Source organism: Styela clava, chromosome 14 (assembly GCF_964204865.1).
Source record: "Styela clava chromosome 14, kaStyClav1.hap1.2, whole genome shotgun sequence".
In the NCBI taxonomy this organism is placed as follows: Eukaryota; Metazoa; Chordata; class Ascidiacea; order Stolidobranchia; family Styelidae; genus Styela; species Styela clava.
In genome coordinates, this window is record NC_135263.1 from 9,246,318 (window position 1) to 9,262,321 (window position 16,004).

Consider the following 16,004-nt stretch of genomic DNA (forward strand, 5'->3'; position numbering starts at 1 on the left):
GGATCCTGAGAAAATGTCTGATCATGAGGATGATGGTTTTGATGAAGGATTTGATGATGAAGGAGAAGGGATGGAGGATGTGGAAGATGCTAATGATGATAATCAAGAAGAAGGAGGTGTTGGGATTCTAGATGCCCATGAAGCAGGCCCTATAAGTCCTGCGAATCGTATTACTTCACCTTATATGACGAAATATGAACGTGCCCGTGTGTTGGGAACCAGGGCGCTACAAATATCAATGAATGCTCCTGTGATGGTAGAATTAGAAGGAGAAACTGACCCTCTACAAATCGCAATGAAAGAACTAAAAGCAAAAAAGATTCCTATTATTGTTCGAAGATATTTACCGGATGGTAGTTATGAGGACTGGGGTATTGAAGAGTTGATAATTGAGTAACTTGGACTTTACGAGACCGTATGGATTACTACGTTTGTTTGAGTAAAGCTATAGCTACTATGCATGTTCAAATCGAACTAGGATATTGACGAAGTGCGGCTGGCTTCCAAACTGTCATCTACTGGTGGACGACTTGAAATCTATTAAAATAATTATACTATTCCATGGTCTAGTAAATGTCTTGATTTTAAATTGGTTTTTAAACATTATTTAATAGGTCATTATCGGGGTCAAAAAAATTTCTAACCACAATTGAAAAATGAGCGTTTACCTGCTGGTTTCAGAAGTTTAGGTGAGCTGTATGACACAGAACAATACTCTTATTTCTACATTGTGTGTTGCCAGACAAAATTAATGTCACAATTATGTGTATTCAAATTTTGTTTGAAATTATGATACTGCATACATTTTTTATTATCTTAAAACTGCCATCATTTTTTAGAATCTATATTGAGTATTCCTAAATGATATTCTATATATTACTGGGTAATTGATTCTTGATATCAAAATGAAAGTTTTGAATGTAGCTGTTATTGGAGCAGGGGCTGCTGGTGAGTTTTCAGATTATTTATGTTTGTGTGTTAGTGTGTATCCATTTTCTATATATAAAAAAAAAAGTTTTATAAAGCTGAAGGATTAAATATGAAGACTCAGAATAGTTTAGAATTTAAGTCTGTCTTGTGAATAATTTTGTTAGATAAATTTAGATACGGTATATGAATCATTGTGTTCTATGAAAATGGGAATTCACAGAATCACAGAAAATCATCACTTTTTCCTATGAGTAATAATTTTGAATATCATCACACTAATTTCTTCCTAATCCAAATAACTCTTGTATCATCTGTTCAAATGGCATTCAAATAAAAAAAATTAGGTAGAAAATATTACACCTGAATGGGATTTCTTGATCAAAGTGCTGGATGGTATATATTTCTATCACCTCTATAAATCTGCAGACACAATAGACATAATGTCATCGAAATTTTGTGACTCATTTCCATACACATGAAAATACTTATCATGAAAATGAGCTGTTTGTGTCCATATGTCATGCAACATTATATGATATCCGTTCAAATTAGGTTGCCGCAATTTTCAATCAATACATATATTATAAATATGATCAATTTGAATAATTTATTGATTGAATCAAAATTTACAGTACAGTCGATATGATGATATAGCAAATAGCAATGTTATTAGATGGATAGTGCTCCAAAAGTGTGTGTACCAATATGGAGGTAACTAATTTTTTCCCTACTTTACATCAAGTTGTGTAAAGGAACTGACATCTATGGGCAGAGAGTATATTAATTTGACTAACACAGACAGTCCCCGAACTCGTAATAGAACTAAAATAAGGAAATTTGGAATAAAATTATGGCCTAACCTGGTACACACACTACAGGAGTACCGGGCGTATTTGGCAAAAAATTTTACACAAAGGAATGTTAAAGATTATTTTCTGCTATGCAAATTGAGCCTATTTTTACTTGATGTAATTTAAATTTTCAAAGGTCTATGTGCAGCACGTCATATAGCTGCTCGACCTGATTTGAAACCTGTTATATACGAACAGTCATCATCTGTTGGTGGTGCATGGTTTTACAGGGAAGAAACAGACAAAGATGAAAATGGACTTAAAATTCATTCAGCAATGTACAAAAATCTTAAGTTAGTATTTCTCTAACTGATATTATTGTCACCAAGCAAAGTCATTACTGGTTCAAATATTTATTTTGTCTGATTTACAGTCATGCTAATGTAGTAATGTTATAGTATTATATGCCTGGTGCGTAATGTGATAATATTGATTCTAACATTCCCAGTAATGTACACACACTATAAGATTTGTTATGGATTAGCAACTCAACTAACTTGTTAACAATTTTTTTTTTGTCATTACATTCAAATTTGGTTATTCAATTTGAATTTATTGTGCCTGCGTTAACATCTCCAAGCATCTCGTTAGTCTACTATTATGTGATCTAGCAAATACAAATGAATAATAGTTGTTTTAAATAATAAATTGAGACCATTATCTCATATAAAACATGCTTATTAAAACTGGAAGAAATAGATCCCTTTCAGACTCTAAAAGCATTCCAAGCTGCCGCGGTCATTGAAAGGATTCATTACTTTTTCTTCTTTCAGGACAAATCTTCCAAAGCAGGTAATGGAATTCCCAGATTTTCCTTTTGATGAAAAACTTCCATCCTTCTTGTATCATGAACAAGTTCAAGATTATTTAGAAAAATATTGTGACAACTTCAAATTAAGGAAATACATTAAGGTGAGAAATCAAATTGTATATTTTTTGATAACTAGATTAGAAATGCCAAATTTTCAAAAATTTGTTTTCAATGTTACTGCTGACTACCATGCTGGTGGTCATAATAAGTTCAATGATTTTGATGAATATGCCCTCTGTACTCTCTTGTTTTCAGGTACAGTTTTCTTCATTTTCTAAGCATATCAAACTTGAAACTGGCCAGCCATCCTCATAACTAACCAGGTGACTGGACAAAAGGTTGTGCTTTATTATTAGTGTTTATTTCTCCTATTCTCTGGAATACATACAGGCAGTAGATTATTATATTTGCCTGAAGCTTGGAGTAAGATAGAGTTTAGTTTTTGAATTTCCATTGCGATTGAATTAGATTACTTTTTGTTAATCAGTAATAGACCAAACAAAAGTTAGAGTTGTTTGCTTCATGACTAATAAGACATGATTTACCATTCATAATATCATGTGCAAGATGCAGTTATGTTGCTTTTGCATATTATAGCTAGTACCGCTATATCCAAAATTGTCTTAGCTTATGCATTATTCATAACTTATGGTTTGTAAATACTGGTGCTTGAGCAGGGTTCTGCGATTGATGAATTTTCATGTACTTTTGTCTTCGTTGGACATTTTGATTTGGCATATTGTATAGGTGCCCTGTGTTGAAAGTGAATGTTCATTCATATTCTTCGTTAACCAAATTTCCCCGAGTTAATAGTCTTGAGTTTCTCTGTTTCCCATTCCATTTCCCATATTTCATTAAATTGAAAAACTTATCCATCTGGATTAGTTCAGAAAGCTGAATATATTGGAAATATCGGTATATTTTTAGCCAATATCAGAAAAATGGCTGATATTGCCGATACCGATACGGCGATACCGGATACCAATATATCAGTGCGTTTTTAATTTCTATCAATATACTCTGGATATATTGATACTGGAATTCCAAATTAATAGCTTTTAAACAATATATTAATTCACTTTCGTGTGACATAAACTAAGTGTTATTGATCTATTCTATTATCTTCGATTTCTATTTACATTCCTGAAAATAAAATCATAAAACAAATAATGAATTACATGTTGTGGTCTTATTTGAATAATGTATTAAAATAAGGTAATCTTCTGATTTATTCTTTATTTTCTTCAAAGTTTGAAACATTTGTTGAACATGTAAAACCAGTATCGCAATCTGAAGGTGAAAGAAGTTGGGAAGTGACCGTGAAAAATGTGAAAGAAAATACAACATCGAAGTCTGTTTTCGATGCTATTTTTGTCTGCAATGGGTAAGGAATATTGTAATAATTGTTTGTGGGTTGATGATTTCAAATATAGTTTATGGATGTGAGATTTTTGTTTCTGGATTCAACAAGAAGAAAATAAACATGGTAGAGTTAGGTATAGTATGGAAACTCATCTTATTCATCCAGAGGGGGGGGGGGGGGGGTTCTTGTCCATTGGCCAGCCCCAGGTGGAGTTTGGAAGTGGGAAATATATTGGATGATATAGATCCATGGTCGAAGAAGATTTTACTGGCCTGTGTCTATTTGAGCTAGCTACCCTGCGAAGTGGTCTAAGAAATCCTCTCTTAAGTACAACCATCATTTGATTCTAATCGATGGACCCATGTAGGGGTAATCATGGTACACAGTATGAAACCCATGATGATGGACAAGATTGGTTTGTCAACATATAACTGTACATACAGTAATTTTTGTTCTGTTTCAGGCATTACGCCTCACCACTCATACCAAACATACCCGGTAAAGAATATTTCAAAGGTGAAATGTCACATAGTCATACCTACAGACACCCAGAAGTATTTTCTGGTAAAAGGATCGTTTTACTAGGAGGAAGAAGTTCGGGACAAGATATTTCACTCGATCTGGCAAAACATGCGTCAGATGTTCATATTACTATTAGTCATCGCACACCTCGCATACAAGGCAAATTGCCCAAATGTATATCGCAGGTAATGGCCTACTTGCAATTTTTGTCAAGTATTTGTACCTTACTTTACCTGCTGTGTAAAATTGGGAGACATCCCTGTCATCTGTCAATTCCTGTTCGAAAAAGTTATGGTTTTTGAATTCACTCGTCCACATGCTGGTCTATTTATGATGTTTAATAGGGCATGATAGAAATAGTCATTTTTTATGTCAAATTATTACGAAAAAACCCTCAATCTCTGAGTGATTTAAAAAAATCTGGCTCTGGGTCCTATAAATTTCCAATCCTGTTGACAACAGGAAATTTGATTAAGACTTGACTTTAGAACCATGACAACCATGTATTATAAACAAATACTTTGGTGTATGCAAGTCTTATCAAATTGTCTGTTGAGAATTCGACTTTATACTTTTTTGGAGTTTATTTCGAAAATAAAGAACATTGATGACCACAATTAAAAAGACTTCAGCTGACGACTCCAGTATTAATACAAACTCGCAACTCTTCGACTCCACAGCACAGAATTCACCACTAATATGCTGCCTAACTGATTATGTTTGAATTAAGTTTTTGAATCCAGTCAGCAATTAGTCAATAATTGATTATTTGTAGTTCTATGTGGAATATGATAATTTGTGAATTTATTTCTGAGCTATTGTCTTACATTAAAGTAAGTAGTTATCTGAGGTTGTTAAAACCCAGGAATAATTCTACATGTTCTACTAATGGTGGAAGACATATTGATTTGAATTATCAAATTTGCTCATGGTTTAACACAGTTAAACAGTGTCACATTACACAGAATCGTTGTTTTACAGGCACCATCAATATCATCTTTCTTACCTGATGGGAAAACTATAGTTTTTGAAGACGGTAGCCAAACTGAAGCAGACTGCCTAATTTTTTGCACAGGATATGGTTATGGATTCCCTTTTTTGGATGAATCTTGTGACATAAGTGTGGATGAAGGAAGAATAAGATACTTGTATAACCACACAATCAATCCTTCCCATCCATCCATGACATTTATTGGCATATGTTCACGGATTTGCCCATTTCCCCAATTTCATTATCAGGTATGCTTTTGCTTTTATTTCTTCTCTGTCGTGGAGAGTTCGGAGTTTTGTTTTGATAATTTTCAATAACCCAGGTGCTATACAGCCTTGCGACTATGGATGGAACAATTGAACTTCCTTCCAAAGATGAAATGTTGAAAGAAATAGAGGAAGATTATCGGAATAGGTTGCAAGAAGGAATGCCACACAGGTATTCATATCAGAAATTTGTGGATTCTTGTATTTTGCGCTACAATAAGTTTTGAATTCAAATAAACCGAAAATATCTATTTTGTAGAATAGTCTCTAATCTATACATTTAAATTTTATTGCAATATAGCACATTAAATTCAAAGTTACTGAAACGTTGGCAAATTTACAAATGAATAGAGTGATTTAGTAAAATGCTATATTTTACAAAATTGTCTTTTTGTTATTCCATCGCCGAGCCATTCATTGCACTAGACCTGACATGGGCTAACTATGGCCCGTGCGCCAAATTCAGACCGTTGGGTAATTCAATCTGGCCCACCTGATGCTGCAACAACCAAACTAAAACAAAATTTTTATTAAAAGTAGTTTAAGGAATTTGTTGAGATTGCAATTAAATTTAGTTTTGGCACAAGGCTCATTGTTTTTTTTTCACTTTTGCTTTTGTAACACTGTAATGTGTTATATTGTTCATTAACTGTAACTTTTTGCGTCACACCTACATGGCCCGGCAGTCTAAGTGGGCCAAATTCTTGGCCCCTGGTTCAAAAACCTTGCCCACCCCTGCACTAGACAGTAATCTGACCTGCTGCACTGCCAAACTTAAAATCAGTATCATTAATTATGTGAAATGAATATTGTTTGTGCAGGGCATCACATGTGCTAGCGGCAAGACAGTGGGCGTACAACGACAAGCTTGCTGATGAAGCAGATGTTCCCAGATTGAATCAGCGCGTTCAAAAATTGTATGATGACATACACCATACAAGAGTTGCTATGTTGCTTGATTATAAAGAAAATGAAATAGGCCTACTGGAAAACGGGTCATATAATGTTGTCTGCAAGAAATGATAATTTTTTGTATTTGTGTTTACTATATAGTTTAATAATCCTATGGTGTTATTTTTTTTTCCAGACGTCAATTGAGCAAATTTTGCCATATATGTTTGTTTATTCATTGCAATATGCAAATTTCATTGACACTTTAAACTGTAATTGCTTACGTTATAAACATTCTCAATGTAGTAGAAAGCTAGGCATTAAATGCATTTTGTGAGTATCCATTATGCTATGTTCGCTCTCGCACCTAAAAATAGTTCGGACGAGGATTCGATGAAGAATAATTGTGCAATATTTTAATTTTCTTACCGCTTGGATATAACATTTGTATCTTATATGAACATGAATACATGCCTTAACTTTGTTTTGTGTGTGCGGTCTTGTTCATCTCAACGCTTTTCAACAAGGTAGGGGGAACAGGCAGAGGACTTTAACCGTGCCGTGAATACTTCTTGGCCTACAGATTTGAGGTGGCGGTATTTGGAGGTAAGTGTTTTCAGTACTCTCATCTGAGCCGAGTATGAATGGGGCTATCTGTTGCAACTTGCAGTGCGTGCTGAGAGCGCCGGTCACGTAACTGGGTGAATTGGAAGAAATTCGCAGAAGACTTGGCTCAAGTAATTTGTGTTGAGAATTATTACTATGGTGTTCGAACACATCAAGATTGAAGGAAATCCGCACAGAAGACTTGGCTCAAGTAATTTCTGTTGAGAATTAATACCATTGTGTTCCAACACATCAAGTAAGCTTTTATCGACAGCGTGTTGGATAAAACGTGATCACGAGCAAACGGTGATATTCAATGGGTTTCGCGAGCCGTTCTTGGAAAGGCTCGATAGACAACGAACAAAAATGTCGTGTCCCGCTAGTCAAGTGCTTTATACTGTTGGTATTGATTCAATCAAAAATATATATGCACAATACGTAATTTAATAAACATGCTAAAATAACCCAACACATGTATGTAGTTCATCATTGTGGCTGATTGCTTTTACTTTTGACAAAGAACTCCATGTAATTCATCAGTTCCTCTTGTGTTCCACATTCCCTGTTCTTCGCTGGAGGATTCTTTGTTCACTGCGATGGTCATTCGGGTGAAAAATCGAGTGTCCGCTGGATAATTTTGTTCATAATTCAAATACGGAGCTGTGACCCCATTTGACAATTGAACAGCTCCAATCTGGAAATAATAATCGATAAAATTTTTCTTCATCGCATTTCCACAACCCGCAATGTGAACCAATAAATCAAATCCGTAGCAAATCGTAAAATGCGTCCAAAATTGATGTATTAAGAATAATGATATTTTTATACAGTAGCCTACAGTTTAAATACAGTATAATAATAATAGAAATGTTAATAAGGTGGTATTTCCATTTGAATTTTCTCAAACCGTTAAAATAGCATAATTCGTTCGGGCAATTGCATAGCGGCTAGGGCCCAGGGGTGGGCAACCCCTGGCACGCGTGTCAAACTTGGCCCGCGAGCTCATTTATTCGGCACGCGAGCGAGGCATCTGAATCGAAATCATTCTTCTTCAGATAAAAAGGTTCCAAGCTTCCGAATTATCTGATGAAACTCGGTGTTCGTTTATTCATTATCGTTTGGTATTAATTCGTTATTTATGCAAACTCTTTTTGTCCTTTCATGACATATGGCTACGAAGAAATATATTATGACTTACAAATGAGTGAGCTCTCGAGAAATTTTTGCGAGAAGAGCATAGCATTTATTTGGCTACATTCTTACTTAACATATATAGTTCGTTTGTGCCACCCTTTTTGTTCATTTCTGATTAATTTACGAAGTTGTACATTGATTTCGAAAAAAATATATGCGATTAGGGAAAGGAATACAAGAGAGAAGTGCAGAAAACAAACTATTGGACGAACTATGATTGGGATGCCATTCCAGAAAATTTTTCGTGTCTTGAAAATTTTGCAATTGCATTACTCTCCATGTTTTCATCTACAAAATATGCTTGTGAATATCGTTCTCAGTTATGAACTTTATTAAGTCTTGTAATAGTAGTAGCCTGAAAGTTGAAACCAGTAGTTCAATCAATCAATCGTCAATCATTTATTGCTGTAGGTTACTCTGACATAAAAAGCAAAACAGCACGAAAAGTAGGCGAACAAACAAAATGCAGAGATAATTCTTTGAAAGTTACAAAATATAAGCCCAATGTAAAATCTCCATCAGCGATACTGCAGCTGTGGAAGTCTTACTGATATAGAAGAATGAGAAAAGTAATCAAATAATTTATCTGTCGGACTGATATTTTCCCGAATAGTGAATCTGTCTGTGCATATTTCAAAGGTTTAATATTGTGTATTTTTGCGTTGAAAGTAGCATAGCAAAGCATTGTTTTTAATTTTGGTCGGCACGCATAAGAATTTTGTCGTTAAATTTAGCCGAAAAAGGTTGCCCACCCCTGGACTAGGTTGTTATACGGTGCTCCTGTATTATGCGAACCAAGATGGTGGACACCGGAACGCAGTATGTGAACCAGGTTAGGGTTAGGCCCTAATTTTAGGTACAAATACCACGAGAGTCACTTGGCTAGTGTCCGCACCTGTAATAGAACTAAAATAATGAAAAGTGGCCTAACCCTAACACACACTGCGCATACGTACACATAGGCTAATACGTTCCGGTGTCCGCCATCTTGGTCTTGCAGATCAATCTCCTATATCCAGTCGCAGCCGATATAAATAACTATAACTAATGACTCTTATCACAGGAAATGAGACAGATATGCTTGGTGAACATTTTGCCCTCGCCATATGGGAGATAGAGGCTTTTGGTAAGCTGAGTGGAAGCGATCGACCTCCAGATTCATATGACGGAGACCACTAACAGAATTAATTTTCCCAGATCGGTAAATAACTGCCTGAATATCATCAACAATGTCTCATTCACCACATATTTGTCGTGTTAGTAAGTATAAAAATTCAAATTTGGTTTATTTGTCATCTCGAACATTCTATATTTGAGATCGACCGCATTAGGTTTCTTTTGGCAATTAGAAATACTTCTTTTTTACGATTTAATGAATCCCTATGTTGTGCCCCATTGGTCAGCTCTTTTACACTATATGACTAAGAAATAATTAATAAACATACGTGTGGTGTGATAGTCATCCCGAGCCACAGATACGTTTCTGATGACGAAATAATAGATCGAATGTATTCCATAATCAAATCATAATGTTTGGAATCGAGAATATCGGCTGGCTCTCCGGCTTTGTCCTTGCACAAGGTAACAGCTTCGCTGTAATCGGTATTTTCAATGGCATACACCGTGGCCCAGTAGCATCTTCCGTTGTAATGGAAGCCTCCACAGATCTCTGCAAGGAGTATTGAAATGGATTGAATTATATAGTATAGGATTTACATATTTATTCCGAGGGTGAGGAAAACCGTTAAGACGACCTAATCATATGGAGTACCCCGGCCTCTCGTCCGGTTACCATTTATGACCGGTATGATAATATTAGTTAGCGATCTACCGTGCTTCCCCGAAAATAAGACCTACCCTGATTCTCGTAATTCTCTACTTTGTAATTTTGTTTTTGATAAAAAAAAAAATACAACACATCCCTCAAAATAAGTGTTATTTTTCGAAATAAAATTAAAATAAGAAATTTCGGGGAAATACGGTAGCCGTTCCAGATGCATCGTACTTCGATGTGCGCGGAGGCCAAAATTTTTAAATTTAGTGTCAGTATTGTATAGTCATATTACCATGTCGAGGTTCATGACAAAAAGGCGAATGTTCAAACTTTGAAAAAATTTTCCTTGGAGTATTTCAATAAAACGTAGAGAGATGTTTAAAAGTAAAAATGTATTTTTGTGTATTTTCTCAGTTTTGTCACCCTATTGGGTTTAAGGTCTAAATATGATAATAACGAACTCCTGTGTAGCCGCACTTGTTGTACACTTTTACTTATATTTCATCTGCACATAAACTGCTAAGAATGAAATGCGGTAAATCGAGTTGATTATGTTTAAAACGTATAAGATTCCAATATAAGTCATTGTTGTGGACAGAGCCGTGTTTTAATGAAGCTACGAGTGGTCACGCCATTGAAACAGCAACAGGTGATCGAATAAAGACTAAATTATAAAAAGCTGGGAGGCAGAGTCAGGGACGTGTCTAGAGGGGCCATATGGGCAGCCCGCCCGGGGCAGAACGGTCTGGGGGTGAGTTTGTTGCTTGGTTTGATGATTTAAATAATAAGAATACAAACATTTCACTCTTTATTTTGGTATTCTCGTAGTATGTGAACCGATATGGTGGACACCGGAACGTAGTATGTGTACCAGGTTAGAGTTAGATCATAATTTCAGATACAAATACTACGGGAGTCACTTGGCTAGTCCCCAAACTCGTGATAGAACTAAAATAAGGAAAATTGGAATAAAATTATGGCCTAACCCTGACCTGGTACACATACTACGTTTCGGTGTCTGCCGTCCGCCATCTTGTTTCGCATACTACCCTTACAGCCTTAGTTTACCTTTAATTTATTTATTCTCATGTATGACAATACAATAATTGCTCATCCCCAAAAATCATTTTCGAAGTTTGGTATGAGGGACAGCATTATCAGAAACCCGCCCCGGGCAGCAGAAAAGTTTGACACGCCCCTGTTGGCAGGGCTGAGGGAATGGATCAGATTTTCAAATGGCATGAAAACGGTAATTACTGATGTTTCATTCACCTGATTGTATTTCTTTCTTGACTTGATGAAGTGATACTTTCAAATTGCTTAGTCTTAGTAGAAGCTTTTCTTCCATTTCCGCCATCTTTGCGATTATTGAACTTTCCACTGTTAATAAAACATAGGTGAATGATTAAAAAAACGAGAATGGATATTACATAGCAACGTGTGGTGCTGAGTGTTTATTATATCGTTTTAGACCTTAAACTTCGTTGGCAAACGTTGGGTTAGTTGCTGTTTGTTTGCGACTAACTATATATTCAACTAATCGTTGATATCAATCTCAAAAAGTAAAGGTAAAATCGAGAAATGTAACCTGCCCTAGTTAAAAATTCATAAAACTGAATGGTGCCATTGTAAGAATAAGCAAGCAATACAGACTACTAAAAAGTGCTGTCGAGTTTTTTACAATTTCCGGGAACATGCAACTGACTGAGTTTTTCCCCACGGAGTAATCTTTTGCTTTGAGCATTCATTAATTTAAAGAATATGCATCAATGGAGTTTAACATTGTATATATATTTACAATTATCGTAATAATTTACTTGCTTCAACGTGTTCTCTCACTGTAGCATTAACTTTGTCTTGTTCGCAACTTCCTTCACCAAGGATATCAGCGTCGTCATCGACAGCCTTGCAAAACATTCCTTTGCTACCATTCGCATGAACTAAAGCTACAAGCCACAAGTTGACAAATACAACAGATAGGATGAACGAAAAATACTTCATGGCTTAAGCTGTTTTAAAACTTTTTAAGAAACAGTCTGTGAATACGAAACATAAATAAAGTTTAGTTAAAGTGTTCCGTGATAACCTATTTTATGCTACCGGTATTGCAGAATGAAAAAGTAAAAAACGAGTGCAAGACAGTTCCCGTTGTGTTACTCTTTTCCACCTAAACATTAGACTCGTGGAACAACAGTTGATTTATCGCCTTATTATCTTAGAGCTTCATCCCACATAATTTTCTTTGAAAATTTGCGACTTTCGAATTTTGACCTCTTTTTCTACATACATAACTTGCCATCTAAGAGATTTTTACGGTACCGAATTTTAAAACTATCCATGATTACTTGGGCTAGGGTTATAATATTTTTTGGCCTGTTTACGTACCAAAAAGCGTACAAAATCACTAAACAAAAAATCTCAATTACGGTTTTTGCATTTTATTCATAGAAAACGTAAAACGGCGGTTGTTGAAAAAATAGCACCGGTAAAAAACATTCATTCATAAGGCGAAATCAATTTTTGGATACTGTTGGTCAACCTATACATTGGCGTAGTTAGCTTTCACGTTTTTGAAGCCTGACTGCATTATTATTGATAAAGTCCAAGCGGTCATTAAATTGCACAATATCATGTGCCGAACATGCAAATGTAGCGTTTCCAAAGTTTTTACCATATCATGCAAATTGCATGATAACTTTGTTTTCATTTTCCCTGAAATATATTTCTTCGATTATAATTCTGCATCTTCTAGTCTCGAGTTATTTTTAAATGGAGATATAGTATTAAAAAGTCGCTCCTGTGCAATTTTTTGTGTTTCCAAGTTCGTCATTCTGAAAGTATATACTTAAACCGCGCTTTTGAGACAAAATAAATTGAAATGCTACTGCAATTGCATATAGTAGTTGAGAGTCGTACGGTTTCCAGTCCTGCGTAGTTTCTCATTTTTCATGTTTATTGCCCCAGTTTGGGTAAAGCTTAGAAATAAAATAATATATATACCAATATGATCAAGGGGTTAGTCAAACTTTTCTTCCGCTCGGGCTGAGTTCCCGATGAAGAAGCCCCGTATACTAAACTTGAGGAGATAAACACATTCTAGATGCTGTTATACACGAGAATAAATATATTAAAGGTCAAGTAAGAGTGAAATTTTTGTATTATTTTTTAAATCACCAAACTAAACAACGACCTCATCCCCAAAACATGCTGCCCGGGTGGGCTGCCCCTATCGCCCCTATACACACCTTTTGGGTGCTAACCTATTGGACTCTCCCGCCAAGCCATTTAGTGTGGCCCTCGTCAACATTCGGGATTTTATTATCAAACTTGAAATCTTAATACGAAAGTTTATGATTAAGAGGACGCTCATAAATACATAAAGTTTATGTTCTTTGTCGCTGCTTTAGATCTTCTGCCGTTTTACCCTTTTTGCCTTTCTTATCGTAACACTAAGCGATTGCCCCATTCCCCCCATTCTACATTTTTGTGTGGCTAAGCTAGATGTCTGAGGTTGGTTATTTGACCCGCCGACAAAAGTGCTGCACACTCCTGCTCTAGTATATCTAATCATCTCGTGCATTTGGAGCTACTAATTCAGTTAAACATTGAAACACTTCTATTTCAATCGAATTGAAAGCTGTTTAAAGGAAGTTTTACAATGAAATACAAATAAAATGACTCTTGCTAGGATTAAAATAGAAATACATAGGTAACTGCAGAAGCGATTGGCTACCGATACAGATTATTAAAAACTGCTAGAGACGTTGTGACAGCCTCGGTTTATCGCGGCATCCTGCGACCCAAATTTCCACAGGAAACATTCAAATTGTTCAGAAACTAAATAATGAACAGCGGTACTCGAATAATTTTATGTTGCATTTATTTATAATACGGAAACATCAACTCGCTTCCGTAGAAAGTACCAATGGCAGACTTCCAAGGGCCGAACCAATGTCATTAGATGTTAGCAAAAATAGAATCAAATTTCCGCTTTCGTCATTTTAGATGTTGAAATAAGACTGCAATACTATGACCACCACTCGGACCTGGAGCGACCTATCTATCTGTTTAATTCGATTTTGGTGGCTACGCTCTTGCTTCATTATGGTGTATTTATTCGTTTTAGCCAGATTACTCGACTAATATGGGATTCAATAGCGCTTTCTGAGTACATTGCGTACATTGACAGGTACTACATGGGTATTGACGAGCTGATGATATGTTGTACCACCGCGTTGTTTCATATAATTACGTATCACCAATATTGCGAAATAAATGTAATTTGTATAATATATATTTAATTCATGCTTTCAATCAATATTTTTAAATAAATACCGTAGGAAGTATACGAAAATGTAATTTACCAATTCTACAATGATTGGAAATATGATTGCTTCATTTAGGTAGATTACGAAACGACGCAAAATAGAATTCACCTTTTGGACTTTGCTCTTTTATTTGGAAGCAGACTCTCACGCACAAGGAAAATGTCGCAAGTATGGATTTTTCGTGATTGATTTTAAATAATAATATGTAAATTGGAAGCTGGTAGAAATCACGGGCGATAGGATTTGAAAAATTGATATTCTTAAAATGACTTATCGACGTAACTTAGCTTGATAGTGGATGAATATATGAATTAAGATTGCGCAAGGTTGCAGTGGACGAATATTGAAATATATATCCGATCGCAAGATTCAGAAACCGAAAAATCGGCACGCGTGCTTATTCTGTTCTGCTTGCCTCTCCTGATTAATATGACCATCCTTATAAAACGTTATGCATATTTTTTTGTTTGAACCAGAAAACAGTCAGGAACAGTATAATATTCCAGTAAGATATGAACTTGTTGCGACCCTGCCGGTGGCCACGGAACACGTAAAAAAGCATGGACCGCGGAGATTTTTACCATGATTTTGAGCATGCACAATAGGATTTTGAGCCTGGTGCCAAGTTACCGACGACTAGGAATTGTTTTTTATCAATTCTAAAAAAAACATTGTGTTTTAAAACAAGGGCTTGTTTTAAATCAATTTTTTTCTGTATTATTTGCATCGTCGCGAAACTACGCCAAAACGTTGTATTCTGGCTGCTGCACACGCAGCCGGAATTATAATTTCAAAACTGTAAGTAAAATTTTTTATTTTGACTTTTACCACTATGGCGTACTTTATATCTCCACCAAAGTCATAAGATTTATCCCGGAATGTTTAGCCGAGATATCAGAGAGACGTTTTGAATAAGAAAAATCATGAAAATTAGCTCACGAGCCTACTACAAAAGCAATTCGATCAAGTGCAGCCCTTCGGCAAAACGAGTGGGTTGCGAAAATGAAGAATATGCTTATATCGGCGGTAATCTACTGATATGAACGATGAGACACGCTAACCCAGCCTATGTTAATTGTAAGAGTTCTCTGATGCAAAGACGCCACAACTAATCTGTTATGACGCCATAATATGGATTTCGAGGTCATGTATTCACATTTTTCTCCTAAAATGAAGTCATTGTTACGGTTAATGCTGTTCGGTTAATTTATGCTTGGCATACTTTGTTTTTTTAAGGTTGAAGTGAGTTTTTCAAAGTTATACAAACTCTTTAATTCGATCGCATTCCAATTTTCGCAAGGTGGTTTCATCGCAGCACGGTCGTTCACGTAATGGCTTATCGGTTGCGTCTTACTGCGCCAACCACTGAACTACAGCTTGAAAAGGTGTGCATGAGCCTCTATCGATATTTGTGGCGCTTTGAAGGATTTATTGCAAATAAGAAGCGCTTGGCAAGTTTTTACATCCATTTTTCTTC

General features: G+C 35.7%; 3 protein-coding genes across 3 annotated transcripts; 2 read left to right on the forward strand and 1 right to left on the reverse strand.

Annotated features, from left to right (window-relative positions):
- The first annotated feature begins 2 nt into the window (after positions 1–2).
- LOC120340863 (DNA-directed RNA polymerases I, II, and III subunit RPABC2-like) lies at positions 3–841 on the forward strand. Its single transcript, XM_039409249.2, has one exon. The coding sequence runs from the start codon at positions 14–16 to the stop codon at positions 395–397; it is 384 nt and encodes a 127-aa protein (XP_039265183.1). The 5' UTR covers positions 3–13; the 3' UTR covers positions 398–841.
- Positions 816–7,109, forward strand: LOC120340860 (uncharacterized). Its single transcript, XM_039409246.2, has 8 exons — positions 816–948; positions 1,918–2,074; positions 2,555–2,693; positions 3,843–3,976; positions 4,419–4,662; positions 5,459–5,716; positions 5,791–5,906; positions 6,556–7,109. The coding sequence occupies exons 1-8, from the start codon at positions 906–908 to the stop codon at positions 6,755–6,757; spliced, it is 1,293 nt and encodes a 430-aa protein (XP_039265180.2). The 5' UTR covers positions 816–905; the 3' UTR covers positions 6,758–7,109.
- A 137-nt stretch (positions 7,110–7,246) lies between these two features.
- LOC120340862 (uncharacterized) lies at positions 7,247–12,226 on the reverse strand. Its single transcript, XM_039409248.2, has 4 exons — positions 12,017–12,226; positions 11,472–11,579; positions 9,871–10,094; positions 7,247–7,925 (listed from the first exon to the last, which is right to left on the reverse strand). Exons 1-4 carry the CDS (start codon positions 12,198–12,200, stop codon positions 7,737–7,739), a joined length of 705 nt encoding a protein of 234 aa, XP_039265182.2. The 5' UTR covers positions 12,201–12,226; the 3' UTR covers positions 7,247–7,736.
- Between the last annotated feature and the right edge of the window lie 3,778 nt (positions 12,227–16,004).